This window comes from Passer domesticus, chromosome 22 (genome assembly GCF_036417665.1).
Source record: "Passer domesticus isolate bPasDom1 chromosome 22, bPasDom1.hap1, whole genome shotgun sequence".
In the NCBI taxonomy this organism is placed as follows: domain Eukaryota; kingdom Metazoa; phylum Chordata; class Aves; order Passeriformes; family Passeridae; genus Passer; species Passer domesticus.
This window is the reverse complement of record NC_087495.1, coordinates 1,327,747-1,350,915: the sequence shown is the minus strand read 5'-3', so window position 1 is coordinate 1,350,915 and position 23,169 is coordinate 1,327,747. Positions and strand designations below refer to the sequence as shown.

The following is a 23,169-nucleotide window of genomic DNA, read 5'->3' as shown; positions in this document are numbered from 1 at the left end:
AAGGGCGTCCGCTCCTCGGGGAGCGCGCAGGCAGCGCGCGGGACAGCCCCGCCCGCTCCCGGCAGCCCGCGCGCGGCCCGGGGGCCTCGGAGCACGGCGCAGCCATGCCCAAGTCCAAGCGGGACCGCAAAGGTGGGAGCGGGGCCCGCACCGGGCACCGGCACCGGGCACCGGCACCGGGCACCCTCCGCCCAGCCCTGCCCCCTCCCCTGCTCCTGGCCCCTGCTCCGTCGCTTTCTCATTCCTCGATCCCATCCCCCCTTCGCTCTCCCCACTCCCCTCACCGTCCCCTTCCCTATGCCAGTCCCTTCTCCCTCCTTTTCTCATTTCTCGGCCCCATCCATCGCCCCCTTCCCTGTCCCCTTCCCTCGTCCTTGACCCGATCCCTGTCTCCTTGCCCGTCTCCCGTTCCCTTCTCCATCCCCACCCCTGTCCCGTCCTGACGCTCTCCGCTCCGCTCCCCGCAGTGTCCCTGACGCGGACGCCCCGCAAGGGGCTGGAGGCCAAGCAGGCGCTGATCGCCGAGGTGAGTGTGGCCGGACCCCTGGCCCTGCCCTGCCCTGCCCCGTGCCCGTCCCGCTAACGGCTCCCCCGCAGCTGCGGCGCTGCGTGGACACCTACAAGTACATCTTCGTCTTCTCGGTGGCCAACATGAGGAACAACAAGCTGAAGGACGTGCGGAACGCCTGGAAGCACAGCAGGTGGGCAGGGGTGCTGCGGGGAGGGGATGCCCAAGGGTGAGCTCCAGGCTGACATCTTCCTCCTCCTCCTCGTGCTGCTGCTGCAGGATCTTCTTCGGGAAGAACAAGGTGATGATGGTGGCGCTGGGCCGGGAGCCGAGCAGCGAGTACAAGGAGAACCTGCACAAGGTACCTGCTGAGCTTCCTCTGGGGGTCCTAAAGCTTCACTGCTGCATTCCAGTCCTGGAATAACATCCTGGGGTCTCATTGTGTGGGGCTGTTAACTGACCCCCCCCACGGCCTGCCAGCAGGGCTCTGTGCAGTGCAGCAGTGCAGGACAGCCCCTGCAGGTGAGTCCCTGCTGCTCCCCAGTGCCATGGATGCTCCTTTCTTCCAGGTCAGCAAACACCTGAGAGGGGAGGTCGGGCTCCTCTTCACCAACCGCACCAGGGACGAGGTGGATGAGTGAGTACCAGCCTGGCACAGCCTTTTGGTGCCACAGACCCCACACTCCCTGCTGCTTCCCTTAGAGCAGGGATGGTTCATGGGCCTTTCCCACTGTCTTTGTCAGCCCCTCCTGTGGCAGCAGCAATCATGGAAGGGTTTGGGTGGGAGGGACCTTAAGGCTCATCCCATTCCACCCCCCTGGGCACTTCCAGGGATCCAGGGGCAGCCACAGCCTCCCTCAGCAGCACCAGGGAGGCCGTGCCCCAGTCCCTGTCTGAGCCCAGGGGTGCTGCTCCCCCAGCTGAGGCTCCTGTGTCCCCTGTGTCCCACCCAGGTGGTTCTCCAGGTTCCGGGAGCTGGACTTTGCCCGTGCTGGGAACAAGGCGCCCTACGGGGTCAGCCTGGACACGGGGCCCCTGGAGCAGTTCCCCCACTCCATGGAGCCGCAGCTGCGCCAGCTGGGGCTGCCCACGGCGCTCAAGAAAGGTACACAGGGCAGCTCTGGGCCTGCCTGCAGCTGGCATCTCTGCTGCACCAGGCTAAACACAGCACGATGTGGGTCTGGACAAAACCTGAGGGACACCTTTGTCCTTGTTGGGCTGGGGCTGGAACTCCTGTCCCTGCGCTGTGGTTCCCAAGCTGGTGTCAAAGGCTGAGTGAAGCCCCCAGATTGCTGCAGAATGCCATCCTTCTCCAGTGGAAACAGCTCGGAGTGACCCACTCGGGCACCACGCGTCGGGTTTTGGAGCTGCAATCACCCCTCTCCTTGGGGGGCTCTCGTGCTGCAGGGGGTGGTGTTGGAGGGAGTCCTGGCTCTGCCCCCACGTTCAGGGGAGCTCCCAGTGCTGGATCCTATTGCCAGGGTTTTGCTCTGCAGGAGTGGTGACGCTGCTTTCGGATTATGAAGTGTGCAAGGAAGGAGATGTTCTCACCCCAGAACAGGCCCGTGTGCTGGTGAGTGACACAGCAGCCCTGCTTCCTGACACGAAATAACTAATGATTAATTAACACAGCTCCTGAAACCCAGCAGCAGTTATTTTGGCTCCTGCTTTGCTCCACTTCCCACCTGGAAGCAGAATTTACTGTTTTGCTAGGCTGGGCACAGAGTAAAGCAGGAATGACAGATTTGTGTCCTCTCCTAGAAACTCTTTGGCTATGAGATGGCAGAATTTAAAGTCACCATGAAGTTTCTGTGGAATTCTGAGACAGGAGACTTCCAGAAGCTCGTGGGAGACACAGCAGAGGAGGAAGAGGAGGATGATGATGATGATGATGGCAGCAATGAGGACTAACAGCTTGGACACCAGACAGTTCTATTTTAGGGACAAAAAGAGAAGGATATTTCCCTTCTTTGGGTGCACCTGCACTGGGATGATCTTTATAGAAAATGACCTAACTATGCTTTTTTTTATATTTATATAAATATCTATGTGAAACCAGACGGTGTTGCTGCTGTCTGTTAGTGATGGTGGATCCTGGGATCTGAGGAAATGCCAGCTCAAACATGGAAACTGGGCAGGAAGGGTGTCAGTGTAATGGAATTTTGATATAGCACAAAGGGAAAGATGCTGAAGGTTTGTTATTCTGACACGGAAGAAGATCCTTAGTTCAACCCTTGGAATTTTGCCTTATCCCTGTCAGTGTCCAAGGCCAGGCTGGATGGGGCTTGGAGCACGCTGGCACAGTGGAAGGTCCCTGCACGTGGCAGGGCGTGGAACACAATGAGATTCAAGGACTGTCCAACCCAAACCATCCTGATGTTCTGTGATTCAATGCCCCCAAGTGCTGCCAAAGACATGACAGGTTCCAGGCACAGGTCAGATGTGCTCTGCACTAGGAAGAGGTTTTATTCTTGTATGTAATTATTTAAGATTTCACATTAAAGCAGAACAGGGGCCTTCACCTCGTAAAGGTGTTCATTTTCCTGATCAGCTGCATCCTGAATCACGGGCTGTGCTGGGGGAGCTGAGGGGCTTGCAGGGAGCACTAAGGCACGGGTGTGGATCCTACAAAGCTTCACTGACTCAGGAAAAACCTGCAGGCCTCCAGCCGTGGATGGGAGGGCGGGGTGGGCAGTACCTCTCCCGGGTCTCCAGGGCCTGTGCAGGGTGTCCCAGCCCTCCTTCCCTAGCGGAAGTAGTTGGGGCAGTCGTGTGCACTCAGGTTCCAGGCCTCGTCGAACGCCTGCACCACGGCCGGCAGCAGGGGACCCTCCTCGCTGTAGTTGAGGTTCTGCTCCAGCTGCTCCAGGTTGGACATGCCAATGATCACTGCATCTCCCAGGGAACCCTGGGAAGAGATGGGAGGTGGGTGTTGCTGATCCCAAAAGAAAGTTCACCTCCTGAGCCACTGCAGGCCAAACAAAGCATTTCTTTCCACTAAAGAACATCCAGAATTAAGCAAATGGCACCACAAATTCTGCTCACTAGGCCAGGACATTCCCAAGTCACCCCAAATCCTCAGAAGCTGCCAAATCCTACTTTATGGTGGGCTACAGGAACATTTAGGGAATTTAAGAATTAGTTTCCTAGTCCAGTGAAAGGCAAGTCCTCTCCTTGCAGGGAAGCTGAGTGCATGGGAAGCCAAGACCCCAATAACTGGCACCTAAAATCTTCCACTTGAAGCTTCCAGTTCTGACCACATGGGAAAAGGCAGAGCTGCCTCACTCCCGCTGCCTGGCAGTCTGTACACTACATTCACTTTGGAATGCCACAATCCCACAGGATTAAAGACACCTACACTGAAATTTCCCTGTTTGTGGGCATGGCAGCAGTGCCCAGTGCTGGCAGCAGTGCCCAGGCCAAGCTCTCACCTGCAGTTTGGAGTGGTTGTAGAGCCAGCGCAGTGCAGCAGATGCCAGGCTGGGTGCAGTGGAGCCATAAGACTCTTTCAGGGCTTTTTCTACCAGTGCAATTCCCTCAAAATTGTGTTTTTTCCAGTACCTGCCAAAAAAAATATTTGTTATTGCCCTTGGGACCTCTAGTCAGTGGTACATCTCTATTCCAATCAAAAGGCTTTCAGGAAGGCTCATACAACTCTTTGTAGCCTTGGATGACTTCTGCAGTCTCCCTTGGGAGCTGTGAGGAAGCTGAGCCTAAAAACCACCCTGCAGAGCTCAGTCACACACCAGAGCCCCAGCCATGTGTGCTGACATAATCCCAAGCTTTGGTCAATTCTGCTTCCTCTAACTTGACTATTAGAGTGCCTTTTCATGCAGCCATTCCTGCTTGTCTGTCAACTCAGGACATACCTGTCCCTGTAGGCCTGAGCCCAGTCATTCCCAAAAAATCTCCCCGTGGGCTGGCGCGCGTCTTTGTCCTCGTACTTGTACTTGCCGGTCAGCAGCCCCCCTGGGAGGGAAGGGAGCAGCAGGTTTGGGATGGGCCGGCTCTGCAGAGCCCCCATTCCCCAGAGTTTTGTCCCAAAGCCTTGTCCCTGTACCTGCCAGCGGGTTGTAGGCGTAGAAGCGCAGCCCAAAGTGCCTGAGGCAGGGGAAGAGCTCGGCCTCCACCTGGCGCGTGGTCGCGTTGTACATTCCCTGCGTGGGGTGGGAGACAGCCTCAAACACAGCTCAGGGCACAGCAGCTGATCTTCCCACCCTTCCCTGGCAATACCCATCCCCAAGAGCAGCTCCAGGTCACACAAGGTGATGATTTGCTTAGGAGCAGACTCGCTGAAGGACTGCAAATAATTGAAGTTCCATGGCAGGGGAGTGTCTGGCTCCAGCAATGAACACACTGAGCTGTTTCTGAGCAGCAACCTCGCTCAGCTTCCTGAATTTCCTCACTGAAAGGATGGTCAGGCCTTGGAAGGGGCTGCCCAGGGAGGTGTTGGAGTCCCCATCCCTGAGATGTCAAAAGAAGGCCTGGACATGGCACTCAGTGCTCTGGGGTAGTGACAAGGTGGGCACTGGGCACAGCTGGCACTGGAGGTCTTTTCCAACCTCAATGAGCCTGTGACTTCCCAGACTAACTGCAGCAGATTCCTTCTGTGTTTATATCTGGAACACTGGGGCTGGTGCTAGATTTGGGGAACCCAAATCCAAGCTTCCCTCCTCCCTCACCTGGTACACAGTTGGCATCACCCAGTTGTTGTACTTGCAGATGGCACAGATTTCTGCCACCTCCCACGCGGCGTAGTTTGACAGGCCAAGCTCTTTAAACTTCCCCTGCAGAGGAATAAAGGGAATTCACTTCCAGTGCTTCAAAGTTCATCTGGACCCAGACAGCACAAGCTGGGCACAGTGAAAAGGACAGTCACCAAATTTTAGTCCAGAAGGGTTAATTCCTGTCCACCTTTTCTGACAGACTATAAATTATTAAGACATGACAAAAATATTCCCCATTTTCTGTTCATTTGGAATTCACACCTTCTAGTTTAAATTATATAACCAGATAAATGAAACTCAGGATTTTCTTTACCCATTACCAGCACTAATCTTAACCAGACTGTTAACAGGGCTGGAAGCAAAGTCCAGGTGTTCCAAGAGCTCTTGGGAACAAAGTGCACCACGTGAGCACACAAAGAGCAGTGGCTGCTCAGCTCTGCCTGGGCTCTGTCTCCTCTTTGCAGAGCTGCACAAACCCAGCACAGCAAATGGGCACAACAGCAGCCCTGGTTCCAAAAAAGCAGTGGAAAGGAGTGAATCAAGGATTGTCCAGGCTTGGACTCTGCACTTCACCTCTTTGTGCAGCTCATTGCAGGCACGCAGGGTTTCCTCCACCGGGGTGCCGTGGTCAGGAGCGTGGAGGTAGAAGAGCTCCACACTCGTCCTCTGCAGCCTCTCCAGGGACGTGTCCAGCTGGGAGCGCACGCTCTCCGGCTTCAGCGTCTTCCCATCCCACGGGTTGGCCTTGGTGGCCACTTCCACTGGCAGAGAGAGAAGGAATGAGCAAGGATGTTTCCACCTTGAGGAGGGGAGTGGGGATAAGTGAACAAGTGTTTGAGGTGTTTCAGGGAAGGTGCCTTTCCTCAGGAATCCCGTCAGCCTGGCAAGGGAGGCTGTTCTCTGCACTGCAGGTCTGCCCCAGGCAGGGAAGGTCTGCTCCTCAAGGTCTGGGGGTCAGCACTAGTACAAGGGTCCCTTTCCCTCAGGCATGGCAGCAGCAGGGAAAACTGGGATGGGCCTGGGGCAAGTCTGCTTTCCTCGAGGAGGGAGTCAGCCAGGCAGGGAAGATCCCTCTCCTCAGGGAATGGACCCTGGGGAGCGCCCTTGTCCCTGGGAACGGCCTCAGACTGGCAAGGAAGACCCTCCTCCTTCCCCAGAGAAGTGCCATCTCCTCAGGGAGGGCATTAGCCTAACAGGGAACACCCTCGGGGAACGAGTCCTGGGCAAGTCTAGCCTCCTCGAGGACAGTGTCAGCCTGGCAGAAGAGATGAGACCCTCTCCTCAAGGAAGGACCCGCTCCTCAGGGCACGGTTCCCAGCAAGTCCCCTCTCCTCAGGGAAATCCCTTCTCCTCACAGAGCGAGTCCTGGCCAAGTCCCTTCTCCTCAAGGACAGTGTCAGCCTGGCAAAGCAGACCCTTCCGCTCAGGGCAGCCCCTCTCCTCAGACCCGGGCCCCGAGGCAGCCCCTGTGCCCCGAGGGCAGCCCGCCCTCCGCCGCCCTACCGGGCTCGGTGCCGCCGGCCAGCAGCGCGCCCAGGATGCGCTCGGACTCGCCGCCCGCGTACATGAAGGCGGTGTCGATGAGGCGGTGCCGGCGGCGCAGGAAGGCGCGGAGCAGCTCGGCGCTCGCCTCGGAGCTGGCTCTCCGGCCCATCTCCATGGCGCCCAGCACCACCGCGGGCCGGGCCCCGCCGCCCGCCGCCGCCGCCATCGCCGCCCGCGCCGCCATCGCGCCTGCGCCGCCCCGGCCCGCCCCGGCCGGCCCCTCACACCGCGGGGCTGGCCCGGCGCGCCGAGCTCGGCGCAAAACTGCGGCTGGCTGAGGGGAAGGAGCGCCGGGAACCCGCGGGGAAAAGCAGCCGCTTTCTGAAAAGGCTCGCTGATTTCACGCTGTGAAAAACTGCCGGCAATTCTCAGGGAACTTCCTGAGACAGCGGCAGAGGAGCGGCGGGACTGGGGAGAGCGGCGGGACTGGGACGGCGTTAAAGGAAACCCGGCAGGGGTTGCGAGAGCAGCGGAGGAAACTGGGCAGGGTTTGGGACAGCGGCGAAGGAAACCCGGCGGTGTCTGAGCAGTTGTGGATTGGCAAAGAAAAACAGCCCAAGTTTCAAAAAGAGCGGGCTTTCAAGGAAAAATACAGTTCCGAACCGCGTCGGTGAAGAGGCGAGTGCCGTGCTGCGAGGACAGGTTGGGTTGATTTCGACTTCTTTTATTTATTCTTCCCCTGCTTTTTTTTTTCCACTTCTCCTTTTCTTCAACTTCTTTTTTTTCTTTCTTTTTTTTTTCTTAAATTTCTTTTTTTCTTTTTTTTTTCTTATTTTCTTTTTCTTTTTTTAATTCGTTTTTTCCCCCTTTCCTCCTTATTTTCCTCCTTTTTTTCCTTCGTATTTGTTCTTTATTTCTTCTTTCATGTCTTCTGTTTCTCCTTTGAGGCCAGACGCTGCCAGGCTGGCAGCAAACCCAATAAAGGTGTATCATCCGCTAACGATCCATTTTTCCGACATGAGCCGGTTCCGGAGGAGCCCCAGACCTGTCCCTCCCGCAGCTCTCTCGTTCCCCAGCGTTGTTAACTTTCCCCTGCGTTATTCCCTTTCCCCAGCGTTGTCCCGGGGGTCCCATGGCTGCGCGGCGCTGGAGGGGTCTCCCCTTTGGGAATCTCTCTGACTGTCCCAACGGCTCCCGCTGGATCATGGATGTGTTCAACGAGTGTGCCCAGGACAGCCGGGATGTCGCCAGCGTCGTCCTGGGGCTGGGCTCCATCGCCTGCTTCATCGCCGCAGCCTTCCCGTGAGTATTGCTCCCGAATCCCCGGGTGCCGCTCCCGAACCCCTGGGTACGGCTCCCAAATCCCTGAGTACCGCTCCCGAATTTCTGGGGACCGCTTCCAAATCCCTGGGTGCGGCTCCCGAATCCGTGAGTGCCGCTCCCGACTTCCCGGGTGCCGCTCCCGAACCCCTGGGTGCAGCTCCCAAATCCCTGAGTGGCGCTCCCAAATCCCCGAGTGCAGCTCCCAACTCCCCGAGTGCCGCCCCCACACCGCGGGCAGCCCTTCCCGGGGTGCGGCAGACGTGGAGCCGCAGGCACCAGGTGCCGGAATCATTGAATCCCCGCGGCACAAGCAGCGAGGGCTCGGCAGGTTTCGGGCGAGGGCAGCCGGCAGCGCAGCCCCAGAGCCCCGGGAATGTCCTGGCCGCGGTGTTGTTGTCGCTGTGCCTGTCTCCCGGAATGTCCCACGTCGGGCACGTGCAGGGCCGGCAGGACAGGTCGCGCTGCAGAAGGAATGTCCCCAGGAGCCCTGGGCTACTTGGAAGTGCTGACACAGGGGTGGCTGCGGGGCACGTGAGGAGTCACGGCTCTTTTGCAAGCGGGGGGGAGGATCCTGCAGCTGGGGTCATCCTCCCTGTTCCTCCCACACGGCCCTCGGTGAGCGCCGCTGGGGCTCAGGAGTTCTGCCTGGGGCCAGGGGAACGTGTGGCCTTGCATTTCCTGCCGTGACCGCTTTGGGATCCACGGGAATCCTGGGGATGGTTCCCAGGTAGCGCTGAGGGTGATGTTTGTTCCCCTGCCCGATGCTCTGCAGGCAGTTCTACCAGGCCTGCAGAACGGGCATCATGGACCAGGCTCTCTCCATCTATTTCCTGCTGGGATGGCTGGGCGGAGACCTCCTCAACCTCATCGGGTCCTTCCTGGCTGATCAGCTGCCCCTGCAGGTACCCGGGCTGGCTCTCAGACACCCCAGCTCCGGGGAGGAGGGAGGGGCTGGCAGCTGCTTTATCCAGCACCGGGAGCCAGAGACCCAAACTGCCTGGGATGCTCCCTCTTTGCCCCGCAGAAATGCTCCCCTCTCCCATTCTGGGCTTGCTCCCTTTTCCACTCAGGGTGTGGTCCATTCTCTCACAGGGATGCTCCCTCCTTCCCCCGTGGGGTTGCTCCCTCCTTCCTCCCTGGGGATGCTCCCTCCTTCCTCCCTGGGAATGCTCCCTTTTTCCTCCCTGGGGATGCTCCCTCCTTCCTCCCTGGGAATGCTCCCTTTTTCCTCCCTGGGAATGCTCCCTCCTTCCTCCCTGGGGATGCTCCCTTCTTCCCCTCTTGGTGTTTTCCCTTCTCTCCCAGGGATGCTCCCTTCTTCACCCCCAAGTTATTCCTTTCCCTCCCTCTGGGCCATTCCCTTCTCCAGCCTGGGACACTCCCCTCTCCCCCAGGGACACCGGGGGAGCAGGGAGCAGCCCTGTGGGACATTCCCAGCTCCCCGTGGGTGTCCCCAGCGTGTCCCCTCCCCACAGGTGTACACGGCCATCTACTACGTGCTGGCAGACCTGGCCATGCTGTCCCTGTACTGCTACTACCGGGTGAAGAACGGGGGCAGAGCCTGTGAGTGGGGCAGGGGGGGCCTCTGCTGCCTGGGCACTGGGAGGGATTCCAGGGCACACCGGGAACCCGGGAGATTCCAGGCACAGTTTATAGATGATGCCTCTTATTGCTTGCTGGGTTGGTTTTTGGGTTTTTTCCCTTGGATAATTTGAGGCCCCAAAAGAGCCAAAGCCAACAAACAGCTACAGGCTGGGCCTGGGGCTTCTGCAGCCCCTGTAACCCCCACGCCCCCATGGTATCCAGGCTGAAAACAACCCCCCGTGAGCCTCACAGGGCACAGAAACAAATAAATCCCCCACAGTTACATAGTGACTCCACCTCAGAGCTGGGAATCACAGACTCCTGACTCGGGCAGTGCTGGAAGGGAGAGGGGGAAGTTTTCCCACTGTTTCAGGGTCATTGCTCCAGCCTTGACAGGGAGGTTCCTGTCTGTTCAACTGCAGTGAAAAGGGAACCTGAGCAGTTCTTGCAGGGTTTAAAACAGAGAATCCCTTTTCCAGCACTGCTGAACCCCAAACAGTCTCCTTGGGACTGGGGTGATTGTTTAACTTAGTTAAGACACATCAAGTTATTAGCCAGTTGGTATTTGACCCATCAGATACATGGTTTTGTTAAGCTGGAGAGCTTGATTACTGAATATAATCACTAAAAACTACTGAAAAGTAGTAAATTACTATTAACAAGCCACAGCAGGGCTTGCTGTGGCAGAGATTTGAGAGTGACTTAAGACAGTGAAATCTTCTGGTGGGGATGATTCTGTGGAGCCCTAAACCAAAAGAAACTGTGGTGGGAGCAGTTTCCTCCCTGATAAGATACAAATTGGGCAGATAAATCACATCAGTCACCCACGGCAGCCACTGCCCATCCCTTGGTGAGATAAGGGAGAGTTCAGAGGTTGCTCAGTCCCTTGGTGAGATAAGGCAGAGTTTGGAGGTTTCTTCACCCCCAGAGGGTCCTGGCAGCCCCGGGGCTCGTGGGGCTTGCTGGGCTCTCCCTGATCAGGCTCTGTCTGCCTCTCTGCAGTCCCTGCTCCCATCAATGCAGCCTTTGTGTTCCTCTCCGTGGGGTCCCTGTCCAGCCTCTCCCTCCTGGGCAGTGCCAGCCCCGAGGCTCCAGGGCCTTTCAAAGGGAGGTCTCTGCTCTCAGCTCCTGGGGATGAGCTTGGACCAAAGGTGAGCCGGTTCCTAGATCTGGGAGATGGGATGGAGGTCTGGGTGGGGATGCCCTGCTGGGTGCTGTGATCCCAAAAAAACCACCCTGAACCCCACCACGTGTTTTGGGGTTAGGGGCTGTTCCTATTTTGGGGCCAAATTGTTCTGCAGGAGACTGTTAGAGTCTAGGAAGATGGCACTGGAAAGAGAACTTTTCCAAAGATTCCTGCAAAATTCAGGAACAGTTTGCTGCAGGATTTCAGGGATTTCAGGGCATTTTCACTTCAGATTTCAAGCACTTCTATGGGCCTGCTCAAGAGTCAGCAAACCTCACATTTCCCACACCTCTGTTTGCAAACAGTTTATCTCAGCTGCATAGGATGGACAAAAAATGTGGGTCCTGTGTTCAGGAAATTTGTAAGACTTCCCCCCTTTAATTCTTTTTCCAATTATCCACATTTATATATATTTCTGAAAATCAGACAAGCAAGAAAGTGCAGCAAGGTAACTCATTGGCTGAAACTGAAAGTAGGTTTGCAGAATAGTTTTGCTCTGGCAATAGAAAAGGACCTGTCCAAGCAATGCAAATAAAGCCAATTCCCGTTATAACAGATTGCACTGGGTGTTTTCCTGTGGCAAGGTGAAATGTAATTATTATTATTACAATTATCAGTTGCAATTATCAGCGGGCTGTCGGAGGAGGGAGCTGGGCACACGCGGGGCTGGGTGTGGCCGTGCTGGGGCTCTGAGCACAGGGGCTGTCCCTGTCCCTGTCCCCGCCCCTGCCTTGCAGCCTTTCTCCAGGACTGAAATCATTGGATTTACCATCGGCTCCATCTCCTCCGTGCTCTACCTGTGCTCCCGAGTGCCCCAGATCTGCACCAACGTGAGTGCCCAGCCTGGCACCCCGGGGCTCCTCACGAGTCACTCCCCGGGGGCTGGGGAGGCTCCTTCCTCCCCAGGGGGTTCTTTCTCCCTGAGCTTCTCCTTTTTCCTCTCTGCTCACAGGTCCCAGGCCCCATCTCTGATCATTCCATAAGGAACTACTTCTCTGTATTTATTTTTCTCCCCTCCCTTTAACTTACTGATATTTTGAGGGTGGGGATTTCATTTTGTCTAATTTACAAGCCAAAGGGGAACTAAAAGACTCTCAGCATTGAGTCACCACTTCTCTTTTTTAATGCTGGGAGAGAGCATGATTAATAGCACATTGTAGAGAGATTTAGGAGAGCTGCACCCAAGCTGCTCTCCTCTCCTCTCCTCTCCCTGTTTTCCCAGTACAAGAGGAAATCCACCAGCGGGGTCTCCTACTCTCTCTTTGCCCTGGTGATGCTGGGGAATTCCCTGTACGGCCTCAGTGTCCTCCTGAAGAACCCGGAGCCAGGCCAGGGCCAAGGTGACTACATCCTGCACCACCTGCCCTGGCTGGTGGGCAGCCTGGGCGTGCTGGCCCTCGACGTGGTTGTATCCTTTCCCTGGGCTGGCATCCCACCCTGCCAGCAGGGCAGGGCAGGGCAGGGCTGGGCAGGAGGGTGGGTGCTGCTGCTCCCTGGGGATCTCTGCTGCTGCACCACTGGGAAACGCCTCAGCCCCTGCCTTGCACTGAGCTGCCTGTCCTGTTCCCACCTGTCCTGGCACAAACTCGGGGTGCTGACACCCAGTGCATCCCTGAGATCCCCCTGAGTGTGCAGAGCCTTGACCTCTCCCCAGATCTCCTTCCAGTTCCTGGCCTATCGGAAAGGACGGCCTGGCACCCTCGAGGAGAGGGGTGCTCTGCTGGGGGAGCCAGAGGAGAGCCCAGAGAGCTGACAGAGGGACCTGCAGGGAGAGGAGGAGGAAGAGGAGGATGCACAGGAGGAAGGTGGCCTTAGGGCTGGGCACACCAGCCCCTTCATCCTGGTGGCTCCTGGCAGAGGAGGCCCCGAGGCCGTGGGTGACACGTTGTGCTGCCAAGGAGGTGGCAGAAGATGCTGCTGGGATACCTGGTGCCTCTTTGATACCAATGATGCTTTCAGGATAAAAGGGAATTTTTGGATACTTCAGTTGCTCTTCGCTGCTCCAGTGCCCCACAGCTGAGCCTGGTCACTGCTGTGTCTGCCAAGGGTGATGTGGAATTTCCTTGGTGCTGAAAAACATGGGGAGAGCCTGAGTGGGGAGGGGACAGGGTGAGTGACCTGCCACAGACACAGCCCTGTGACCTCAGAACTGCCCCCTCAGCTCCTTCTGGAAGACACACAGGGCTGCATCCAGTGGGGAAGGAGCAGCAGAACCAAAGAGTCCAGTCCACACCTATTTTAATTAGCACGGCTCACCCATCTATAAAACATGTCCTTCCCCACCTGCCTCCTTTGGTTTCATTTTGCTGCTTTACCTGGCAGCTCCTGCCTCTTTCCTAATGAGTCTCACAGTCCCATTCTCTGACTTCTCATTTTTTGCCTCGCCCATGTTTTAATTGCATGGATTCTCTTGGGAAGTTGCTCCATTGCTGTTTCCCAGCAGAAGAGCTGCTTCTCTGCTCGCTCTGGTTTTCACTTCCTGCCCTCTCTCCTTGATGAGTTTATCAAACTGACAAATTTATCCTCAACCTGATGAATTTATCCTCAACCTGATGAATTTATCCCCAGCACTGATGAGTTTATCCACAAAACTGTTGAGTTTATCCCCCTCTAGGGGCCCTGAACTCAGCACAGTGCTCCTCGAGCAGGGAAGGACAGGAGGCAGGGCTGGGCTGGGAAAAGCTGTGTCCCAGCAGGAGAGAGGAGGTGTAGCCAGGCTCCCTCCCGTGGGCTGAGCTCTTCCTGCAGGGGATGAGCAGCTCAGTCTGGGAAAATGAGAAAAACCAACCAAAGCTTGGAGACCCTTCAGGAAAAACTGTCACAGCTTGGCCTTGTGAAAACAAGAGCTTTCCTTTCCTGCAGTTCCTATCAGCTCTTCCTTTTGCTTCCCTTTCCCCTCCAGCTCCCTTCCTGGTACCCAGCATCGTGTCTCTTTTGGCTTTAGCTCCATTATCATTAATTTACGGTTCCTCAGCCAGTCCATGACATTTGTCCTTCCCAAGGAAGTTTCTGTGCTTTCTTCTCACACTGAGGACACCAATCCATGGATCTCACATTAAATGGGATCCAGCTGCTCAGTGCCCACCAAGCTGCAGCAGCAGCTTCATGGGAACACAGGCTGGGCCAGTTCTTGGGCCTGAGCCAGCTGTCTTCAGAAAGGAAAGGCACTTTTCATTCTTGAACCAAGTGAGTGAGTTTTTACTGGATTAATTAAGGATTCTGCCCCTCCAGATTCACAGGCAATGGGGCTGCTCACCTCATCCTGAAGCAGCAGCATTTCCTGTCTTGTCTTTCCCCAGGAATTGTCGAACAATTCATCTCCTGTTTTAATCCAAACCATGAGCAAATCCCTCATCTCTGCCACTACAACACAAAATAATTGTCACATACTGGCTTTTCCCAAACCTGGACAAAGCAGCTCTGCCATAAGGAGGAAAGAGTGCAGATATATATATATATATATATATATATATATTTATATTTTTATATATATGTTTATTTTTATATCTATATTTTATATATATATATATATGTATAACTTATTTATTTATATATATATATATTTGTATCACACAGTCTGTCCCCACGGGTGCACCTGAGGCACGAGTTGGGTACAAAGCTGATGGACTCTGACTTTCCTTGGGCTGGGCAGGATGGAGCAAGGCCAGCAGCTGCACCCAGAGCTCACACAGAGTGGCTGGAATTCCCGAGGCTCCCATCCCTCCCAGTCACTGCTGCAGCCCTGTCCCTGTGATCAGGATTTTGCAGAGGCAAATGTTAAAGCAGAAAAGGCCGAGCAGGAGCAGCCCCCCTGAGGGAGAGGATCACTGAAAACCTCAGCAGATCTCCCCTCCCAGGCTCCAGAGCTCACACAAACATCTCCAGCTCCAGGAAAGGTTTGTGCTGGGACAGAACCCTGAGGCTGCAGCCAAACCCAGTGTTCCCTGAGGGATTTTCCCAGCCTTTCCCAGGCTGTGTCCCACAGGAGCTCCTGCAGGTCTGGGTGAACTCTGGCCACGTGCAGGAGTCTGGGTGGGACACAGGTCGTGTACAAAACCAAACTGGAGCACATTAATTAATCCCTGTTAATGCCAGCAGTCCCCCCTTGCAGAGGGTCACACAGGGCAGTTCCCAGGGGCAGGGAGAGCCCAGCAGATCTCTCTGTGCTTCCCCCAGGATTAGGTTGGGTACAACCAGAGCCTGCAGCAGGCAGGGAACCCAAAGCTGTGCCAGGTCCCTCTGCCCACCAAGGGCTCAGGAGGGGACGCTGGGGAGGGTCACCGGTGACACAGGGAGGAGCTTTTGGGTCAGGGGATGGGAGGAACCACCCACCCCAGCACAGCTGCTCTGCCCAGGGCTGCACACAGGAGCCCCCAGGCTGTGCTCACCCTTCTCCCCTGCCAATCCACGTGCTGGATGCCTGGAGCACCAACCCCAGCACCTTGGATGGGCAGCAGAGTGAGTGACACAAGGCCAAAGAGCAGAGGGACATCACAGCCCCTTCCACACAAACATTTCTGATGTGGGACAAAAAAAAACCCCACGTAAACCTGCAAGGAAGGAAAGGGAAACAAGGAAGACACAATCACACAAACATCTTCCTGGGATTTTTTTTGGTTGTTTTTATTGTTTTAGTCTTTTTTTTTTTCTTTTCATTTTTTCCATTTTTTAGTATGGAGGCTCAAGTATCAGATGTAGATTCAATTTAAGCTTTACAAAAAAAACAAAAAATCAAAACAAAAACCCCTTTTGCATTCCATAAAAATTGACAGAAAAGCGCCTTGGAACCAGGCTATAGAAGAGCAGAACTTTCAGCAGGTCTCGAAATCACCATCTCCTGCACATCTGGGTTACTCAGTATTGTACAACCCCAAGGAACACCCTCTCTTCCCTCCCTCCCTCCAGCCAGCCCCTGTGCCCAGCCCCCAAACATACGTGGAATAGATTATTTTTCTTTTTTTTTTTTTGTTTTTCCAGTTCTTCCTCTTTCACACACCACAGTATTTAATAAATTTTTGTTTTACATTTTTTACACCAATGTAACAAAAGGCAGGAGGGGTGAGGGAGGAAAAGACAAACAATGATCTGTGGTGATGCATATAAATGGGGGAGGGTGGGAAAGGGGGGAGAGAAAAAAAAATAATACATGGACTTCTACAGAAACATAGCCTAAGGTCTCAATAGTAAAATGTGGTGCAAAGTAGGCCTCAGAGACTGAAAAAGTTTGTACAGCTTTATTCATGGGGAGAGGATGGCGCTGCATGGAGAGTATTGGATGCAAAGTGTGACGTGACCAACAGAAAAGGGCGGGGATGATTCTCTAGGAAAGGAATCTAACGAGTGCATGGCATGGCTGGTTAGCACTGACAGGACTTTAACTTTGCTGCTTCCTCTTCAAAGCCTCCACCAGGTCGTTTTTAAGAGCTTCTTGTTTTGATTTGTCTGCAAAAGTCTGCACAGACCTGTGGGGAAGAAGGAAAGGGGGGTCAGAGGCAGGGCAGGGCAGGGAGCAGTCCTGGCAGGCAGGAGGAAGGAGAAGCCCCTGAGCCCAGGCTCAGCTCTGCCTGCTGGAGCCCGGGAAGCAGAAGTGAGCACTCAGCAAGAACACAAAGCAAAACCCCCTCTGGCAAGGGCTGGCACCAAAGGCTTCCCCAGAGCTGCCTCAGCTGTGCAGGGACAGCCCAGGTTTGTGCTCACCCTGCGGGAGCCCAGCGTCCCACAGGCCAGGGGTCAGCTCCTGCTGCCCCGAGTCCAGAGAAAAGCCAGCCCCAGCTGGAGAAGGGCCGGGCTGGGGAGCTCTGACCCTTCTCAGACCCTTCACCCAGGGTGGTCGGAACCTCCCGGCACCTTTGCCCCGCTGGGAAAAGCAGCCGGAGGTTCTGCTCTCAAATTCACCTTTTTTGTACCTTCCCTAAGGAATGAGTCATCAAAGCAGCTGAAGAACAGAGACACTGTCACAAGGTTATTGCAGGGCTTCCCTCCGCCTGAAAGTACAGAGGAAAAGCTCCACCTTTCAGGAACCACCTGGGATGGCTGCCCTGGGAGATACCTGTGGAGGAACCTCTGATTTCAATAAGACAGTAAGAAATTTTCACTTTTAAAAAGGCCCCTCTCAAATAAATTGATAGAATGGGTTCTATCCAGGACCAAACTTTTCCAGAGTGGCTACCACAGAGAAGTGGTAGGATCCAGTTGGGTAGGATCTCTCCCCACCTAAACCACATTTCACAGCCTTTACAGCACCTGGGAGAGTGACAGATTTCCCTGCCCATGGCAGAGGGTTGGAACTGGATGAGCTTTAAGGGCCCTTCCAACCCAAACCAGTCTGAGATTCTGTGATTCAGAGCAACCTCATTTTCCCTGGTTGCTGTCTCCTGTAAACAAGGCTGCTCTCTGTGGTGGTGATTTTCCAACCATTTTTGTAACAGTATTTCCATTCCCTTGTCTCTGGAGACTTCTGCTGCTTTAATAAAAACATACACACTTATATTTGCATTTGTCATAGGCTGAAGAAGTGGTTCTTGGCCACTATCAACAAATAGTGAGTTTCCTCCTTCATCAGCTGAATGTGTTTGAAAGAACATCTGTAACTGGTTAGGAACTGGAGTGGAAGGTTAAGGTGGCCCAGGGTTAGTCACTGCCCTGACACTCAGAGCTCCAGAGCAAACAGATCCCTCTGGAGGCTGTGCAGAGCACGAGCAAGGGGAGGCTGCCCATGTCTGAGTGAGCTTGAGCAGGTCTGCACCTCAAGCTCCAAGGAAACTCCAACTGCACCAGGCTCTCGGGGAAGGTGTGTGGGCAAGCACACGTTTACTCTGAAGGCATGGGAAGAACCAGTCTCCTTTTTTTTCCAAACTGTGACACTCCCAAGATTTCACTCTGCAGGGAGTACACTGGGATTACAGGGAATTTCTTCATGGCAGTGGTGTACCACAAGTGTAAAACACTGCTGGTGCTCAAGGGACAGAGTCCTGGAGCTGCTGGATGGAATCAGCCCAATCCCACGGCACTCCAGGCACAGGACCACGTGCTCCTTTCCTGCTCCCAAGCCAGAGTGGGAAATCCTGCCCCAGTTCCGAGCATGAGGTTTCCATGGGGAGGAGAAAACACTGAAAACAAGAACCAGAGCCCCGAGACAGAGCCCAGGGGGGCTGGGCTGGCTGCTCCCTGCGGATTAGGGGTTAGTTCTTCCCGTTACCATGCAGGGCTGGGCTGGTGAGTCCTGGTTTAGTGCTGGCTCACACCTCACAGGCAGCAGGGGTACCTGGATTGGTTTAGTTATCAGGCTGGATGTAGATCTGGCGCTGGGTCAACACTTGAGAAAGTTCCCTCTGCAACTGCTTATACTTTTGGTTGTCAGGAATAGCATCGATAGATCTACAGAGAGCAGTGGGAAACCAGGGAGCAAACAGGGAAAAGAACAGTCAGAAGAACTCAGCAACACAGAGCTGGGGCTCTGGGAACCTCCAGGGAGGAGAAGGGGACACACACAGGCGAGAAGGAGCAGGGACAGGCTGGAGGAGCCAGGGGCTCTGGGTGGTTCCACCCCAGGGCCAGGACTCAGACTGAGGGATGGGGAGAGAGATTCAGCACATTCACAGAGATTCAACCACAACAGCTCAAGGCAACGTTCCCAAGACAAAGGCTCTATTACAGATTCCCTCTGCTGCTAATAAAAGCTTCCTGGCTAAACCCTGCTCAGCACAAAGGAACCTGAGGCTGCTCTCACCTGGGCTTGGGGCAGAACCCAGAGCAGCAGAACCCAGAATCCCTCCCACAGGTCCTGCTGCTCCCTCTGCCCATACAATATTTCATTAACACTGTTTTTCTCTCTTTTTCCACATCTCAGTGTGTGAGGGAAGAGCAGAGCATTTATTTGTGCCCTTTGGTTATTCTACATTACCACACTGTGCTGGGAGGTCTCTCTGTACTTTAAAATGAAGTGATTTGGCATCACAGTTCTGTACTTTGTGAGCATAAGAATTACCAGCTTGGGATTTCCATGTCCAATTCCTGTCCAGGAATGAGCAGGGGCTGAACAGTACAGCACAGTCTCCTCACAGAAAGGCACAGGAATTTAATATCTTCTCATACACTGTATTTTGACCAGTGGTGTTGAGAGAAAGAATTTAAAACAAAGTCTAAACCACAAACCACTCATGTCATGACTTAATTCTGGGACTATTTTTAAGGACAGTAGAAATAGAAGACAGAATTTAAATACAGCTTGCAGGACTGTGAAGAAGAAAACTAATGAAAAATAATCCAAAAATACAAGTGTTAGTTGGGCTCTTTTGCTCCTGGTGAGGGAACAAGGGATTAAAACATCGCTTCAGATTTCTGCAGCAGAAGAGTTCCCTGGACTCCACACAACAAATACTGTCCCACAGCACAGGGAGGGGAACAGCAAGCAGCTCGAGGCTGGGGTGGCACTGCAGGGATGCCAAGGGTCCCCACCCCCTGCAGGTCCCTTACCTCAGCCCATTAACGATGTCCTTTGTCTTTCCAAAATAAATCTCATTCAGTGTACTTCTGATTTTGTTTTCCATGTCCTGCAGAAGAAAGCAGCACAGCAGCTCTTCAGTCCCCTCAGCTTTTGCAGGATGCTGCAGCACCAGGGTCCCTCTGCCCACAGCCCTGGAGCACTGCAGCACTCAGGCCCCACCAAACCCGGGAGCAGCCCCTGCTCCCCTCCCAGCCCTGGGGCTTTGCTCCTGCTCTCCCCTCCCAGCCCTGGGGCTTTGCTCCTGCTCTCCCCTCCCAGCCCTGGGGCTTTGCTCCTGCTCTCCCCTCCCAGCCCTGGGGCTTTGCTCCTGCTCTCCCCTCCCAGCCCTGGGGCTTTGCTCCTGCTCTCCCCTCCCAGCCATCTCTGCAGGCATGGGAGCTCTGCACCACGAGAGGGCAGCTCCTCCCCAGCTCTGCACAGAAGGAAAATGCACCAGCCCAGCCCTCCCGAGCAGCTTCCTGGCACTAAGAGCCCAGCCAGCCCTTCAGGAGAAGCAACAGCCCAGAGCTCCGTGCTCAGGGGTGGCTTGGAACTCTCGACTTGTTCTTTGCAGCTGCACGACAGAGCTCTGAGAGAGATCTTGTAGCAAAGCAGCTTTTTTTTCATTGCTTTCACTCAAGCAAAAAACTTTAAAAAGGGATCCAAAAAAAAAAAGTAGCTGCCTTTCTTTAATTTCCCAGTTCCCTAAAAATGCATCATAGTTGAGAATTTCCTCCTTTCTTGGCTGTAACAATGAAGAAAATCTGGACACCTTCAGTCAGGACAGTGCAGTGAAACAGCAAAGTGGTGCTACACCTTCTGAGCAGCTCCACTCCTTGTGCTGAGCTTCCAGGCCTGAGAGCTGCCACAAAACCCAACATTAACCCAATTCCAGGGCATTCCATAAGCACTTGATACACACTGAACTTCCAGTCCAAGGGACAGTGCTGTGTAACAACCTGACTTGAGATAATTCTCCCCAGAAGTGGCTGCAAAAGCAAATCTGAGGGCAGGGAGTTGTTCACTGGTGCTCAGGGAAGGAGACCCAGCTCCAGGAATTCCCTGCAGTGCTGAGCACCAGACAAGGGGCAGAGGGTGGCTCTGCACCCACAGACAGGAAGGGATGGAAGGGGGTGGAAGGACCACACACCCAGCAGCAACAGCAATCAGCAAGTCATTTGTAAAGAAAAATGCAACAGAATTCTGAGGGATGGGACCAAATGTGGGCAGAGGAAGCTGCACTCACCTCTACCAAGCGCCCGATATTGGCTATGTGTGGGGAGGAGTCACTCACAGTCTCATCCTTCTCCATCTGCAAAGGAAAGCACAGATCCACCCATCACAGGGAGTCTGGGGCAGGGCAGGGTCCAGCAGGGCTGGGAGAGGGGGGTCACCAACTCCCTCTGTGTGCAAACACAGGAGAAGGTGCTGAGGAGCTCCCAGCACTTGCACAGGCACATGCTGGTAGTGGAGATAAAAATCCAGGAATGGAAAGAACCCCTGGGCAGACAGGCCCCACAAGAGCCACTCCCTCCCCCCCACAGAACAGCCAAGTGTCCTCTGCAGGAGAAATTCAGAGCTGGAACACCTCAGGAGTGCAGTGACACCAAGGGCCCAGTGCAGGAGCTGGACAGGACACAGCTCCCGGAGCCAGCTGAGACCTTCCAGCCCAACAGAACTGCAGCTGCAGCTCTGCTTGGTTCCACCTGGCTGTGCCTGATGCAGCACCCATCCCATGGCCTTCCACAGCCTGTGTGCTAACAAAGTCCATCCTCCCCAGCTCCTGAGGTGAAAACTGTGGCCAAGACACAGCCAAGTGCTGAACAACGAGCATCAGACCCAGGAACCTCAGCAAGATTTGCTGAGACTGCAAGAAAACAAAACTGGGAGACAAATGCAGTGGGAAGAACAATCTTCAAAGGGTTTTACTAATCCCACTGAATTCTCTTACCCATCTGCTCCTATCCCTCCCTCAGGGCACAGTTTAAAAATCTGGGCCAGCTACAGGTTTCTCCTAATAAGCCAGGGCTGTAAGAGGCTTGGGGAAGCGTGTAATTTAGCTGGAGCCTCGGAGGCAAGAGATAACCTGGAAGAGGGGGAGAAGGAGCAGCAGGACCTTTCATTTGCCTTCAGACTGTTCACATGGAATGGAAACACTGCCTGGAGAAGGGGTCCAGCTGCAGAGCAGGGACAATGCAAACCTGAGCTACACAAACACATCCACACACCACAGGGAGCTGGGAACCATCAGCAAACTGCCCCAGTCTGGGGCAGCTGGGAGCTGGCAGAGGGGCAGTCACTGCCACAGGCTGCCTGCTGTGCCTCCTCCACACCTGCACAGGCCCAGCTCCATGGTTAAGAAGCAGAATCTGAAAATAGATTAAAAAAAAAAACCCAAAACAACCCCGTGTATTATTACATGTCCATAAAAACTGCTGCCAGAAGGAAAACATTTTTATGTGCTCTGGAAGGCCAGATGTTACAAGAGGCTGTTTAATGGAGTGCAGAGTCAGGATCAGCCGTGTCCTACAAACACTTGGGTTTTGTTGAGTTGTTGGGTTTGTAAAGGTTCCTTCTGGGGGCTGGCCCTGCTCAGGCTCAAGCAGCAGCACTTCTGCCGCTTCAACAGGGCTGCATCTGCTTGGAGGGGAAATTCCCCCACAGGCTGCTGTGAAGGAGCAGCTCGTCCTCCCCTGGCACTCCCCTGGCACTCCCCAGCTGCCTGCTGGGCTCAGCCAAACCCCAGCCCCAGCCCTGTCCCAGCCATCCCAAACCAGTCCCAGCCCAGTCCCAGTCCCAGTCCCAGCTCACTCCTAGCACAATCCCAGCTCAGTCCCAGCCCAGTCCCAGCTCAGTCCCAGTCCCAGCCCAGTCCCAGCTCACTCCCAGCTCAGTCCCAGCTCACTCCCAGCCCAGTCCCAGTCCCAGTCCCAGTCCCAGCTCAGTCCCAGCCCAGTCCCAGCCCTCCTGCAGCACACCCAGGGCCTGGCTCCCCCCTGGCTCCCCCAGCCATCTGCTCAGGCTGACTCACAGGACACTCACTGCTCTGGCCACCTCCAGGGCTGCCTGCTCACTTGGGATGTTTCCTGCACGGAACAAAGCAGCTGTCTGGGCCTTCTGTAAACATTTTTTTTTGAGGAATAATATAAAGAGGGACATTTAAGCTGGATAAACGCTTTGTTTCATCATGAAAGTGTCTGAAAATACCAGCAAAGGTAGAAGGGAACTCATCCTCCATGTTGCTCTGAGAAGCCAACACCCACAGCTGCTCTGGCCATGGAGCAAAGTGAAAATCCCGTTAATGAAACACAAACAGCAATGTGAGCCAAGGGCCCCAAAGCCACAGGCAGGCTAAGGCTCCAGGTGGAAAATATGTGGAATTATTTGGATATCAGTAAGGCAAAATTTGGCCTGCCCCTCCAGCACTTATTTCCACCTATAACAGTAAGGGGAGCTGTGATCTCTGCAGGGTTTGCAGCGTTGCAGGAATCAGCTGAGCTGAGCCCAGCCCTCCACACAGCCCAGCTCTCACCAGTGTGACCAAAGTTCCCACTCCCTTTGCCAAACTGTCCAGCCAAAACCACGGGCAAACCTGGGGGTGCCTCAACTCTCTGCTCCCCTTTTCTCACCTCCTACAGAACTGAACCTCTGGGAAATCCACAGGGCACCTCAAAGCCCATCCCACTGCCCCCCTGCCATGGCAGGGACACCTTCCCCTGTCCCAGGGGGCTCTGAGCCCTGTCCAACCTGCCTGGGACACTGCCACGGGCAGCCACAGCTGCTCAGGGCAGCCTGGGGGTGCCAGGGCCTGCCCACCTCATGATGGAGAAGTGAGGCAGAAATAATTCCCTGGACAAGCCCTGTCAGTACA

At 54.7% G+C, this 23,169-nt stretch overlaps 4 protein-coding genes across 7 annotated transcripts in view; 2 read left to right on the top strand and 2 right to left on the bottom strand.

The window, feature by feature from the left end:
- Nucleotides 1-8: 8 nt before the first annotated feature.
- On the top strand, nt 9-2,566 carry MRTO4 (MRT4 homolog, ribosome maturation factor). Its single transcript, XM_064397376.1, has 8 exons — nt 9-132; nt 468-526; nt 598-701; nt 788-869; nt 1,078-1,145; nt 1,462-1,613; nt 2,005-2,081; nt 2,270-2,566. The coding sequence occupies exons 1-8, from the start codon at nt 105-107 to the stop codon at nt 2,417-2,419; spliced, it is 720 nt and encodes a 239-aa protein (XP_064253446.1). The 5' UTR covers nt 9-104; the 3' UTR covers nt 2,420-2,566.
- Nucleotides 2,567-2,944: 378 nt separating this feature from the next.
- AKR7A2 (aldo-keto reductase family 7 member A2) lies at nt 2,945-6,980 on the bottom strand. The gene is made up of 7 exons (XM_064397355.1): nt 6,739-6,980; nt 5,809-5,996; nt 5,191-5,295; nt 4,569-4,665; nt 4,378-4,477; nt 3,940-4,069; nt 2,945-3,416 (listed from the first exon to the last, which is right to left on the bottom strand). Exons 1-7 carry the CDS (start codon nt 6,962-6,964, stop codon nt 3,255-3,257), a joined length of 1,008 nt encoding a protein of 335 aa, XP_064253425.1. The 5' UTR covers nt 6,965-6,980; the 3' UTR covers nt 2,945-3,254.
- A 12-nt stretch (nt 6,981-6,992) lies between these two features.
- On the top strand, nt 6,993-15,845 carry SLC66A1 (solute carrier family 66 member 1). Of its 3 annotated transcripts, none has more exons than XM_064397358.1 (8): nt 6,993-7,422; nt 7,835-8,022; nt 8,816-8,945; nt 9,519-9,606; nt 10,630-10,778; nt 11,551-11,643; nt 12,036-12,221; nt 12,468-15,845. In XM_064397358.1, the coding sequence occupies exons 2-8, from the start codon at nt 7,853-7,855 to the stop codon at nt 12,564-12,566; spliced, it is 915 nt and encodes a 304-aa protein (XP_064253428.1). In that variant the 5' UTR covers nt 6,993-7,422; nt 7,835-7,852; the 3' UTR covers nt 12,567-15,845. The 3 variants fall into 3 exon arrangements, with proteins under 3 accessions (XP_064253428.1, XP_064253427.1, XP_064253429.1); XM_064397357.1 differs by having other exon boundaries at nt 12,449-15,845; XM_064397359.1 differs by lacking the exon at nt 11,551-11,643 and having other exon boundaries at nt 12,449-15,845.
- The window catches only part of CAPZB (capping actin protein of muscle Z-line subunit beta), a 58,191-nt gene continuing 50,433 nt past the window's right edge, over nt 15,412-23,169 (bottom strand). Inside the window, exons 7-10 of one of the 2 annotated variants that reach the window (XM_064397363.1) lie at nt 20,545-20,610; nt 19,289-19,365; nt 18,078-18,190; nt 15,412-16,275 (exon numbers count right to left, since the gene is read on the bottom strand). In XM_064397363.1, coding sequence (XP_064253433.1) covers nt 18,088-18,190; nt 19,289-19,365; nt 20,545-20,610 — 246 coding nt within the window. In that variant the 3' untranslated portion in view covers nt 15,412-16,275; nt 18,078-18,087. The remainder of the gene's footprint in view (nt 16,276-18,077; nt 18,191-19,288; nt 19,366-20,544; nt 20,611-23,169) is intronic. The other variant, XM_064397365.1, reaches the window with a different exon arrangement.

What these genes read in the sequence shown, in the direction of transcription:
- SLC66A1 (XM_064397357.1), top strand. Translation starts at nt 7,853, where the DNA reads ATGGCTGCGCGGCGCTGGAGGGGTCTCCCCTTTGGGAATCTCTCTGAC. An exon ending in TGCCCCAGATCTGCACCAAC is followed by an intron (nt 11,644 to 12,035) that starts GTGAGTGCCCAG and finishes CTGTTTTCCCAG; the next exon opens with TACAAGAGGAAATCCACCAG. An exon ending in TGCTGGCCCTCGACGTGGTT is followed by an intron (nt 12,222 to 12,448) that starts GTATCCTTTCCC and finishes CTGAGTGTGCAG; the next exon opens with AGCCTTGACCTCTCCCCAGA.
- AKR7A2 (XM_064397355.1), bottom strand. Translation starts at nt 6,964, where the DNA reads ATGGCGGCGCGGGCGGCGATGGCGGCGGCGGCGGGCGGCGGGGCCCGG. An exon ending in GGCCGGCGGCACCGAGCCCG is followed by an intron (nt 5,997 to 6,738) that starts GTAGGGCGGCGG and finishes TCTCTCTGCCAG; the next exon opens with TGGAAGTGGCCACCAAGGCC. An exon ending in GCTCAGGCCTACAGGGACAG is followed by an intron (nt 4,070 to 4,377) that starts GTATGTCCTGAG and finishes TTTTTTTGGCAG; the next exon opens with GTACTGGAAAAAACACAATT.
- MRTO4 (XM_064397376.1), top strand. Translation starts at nt 105, where the DNA reads ATGCCCAAGTCCAAGCGGGACCGCAAAG. An exon ending in ACAAGGAGAACCTGCACAAG is followed by an intron (nt 870 to 1,077) that starts GTACCTGCTGAG and finishes CCTTTCTTCCAG; the next exon opens with GTCAGCAAACACCTGAGAGG. An exon ending in CAGAACAGGCCCGTGTGCTG is followed by an intron (nt 2,082 to 2,269) that starts GTGAGTGACACA and finishes GTCCTCTCCTAG; the next exon opens with AAACTCTTTGGCTATGAGAT.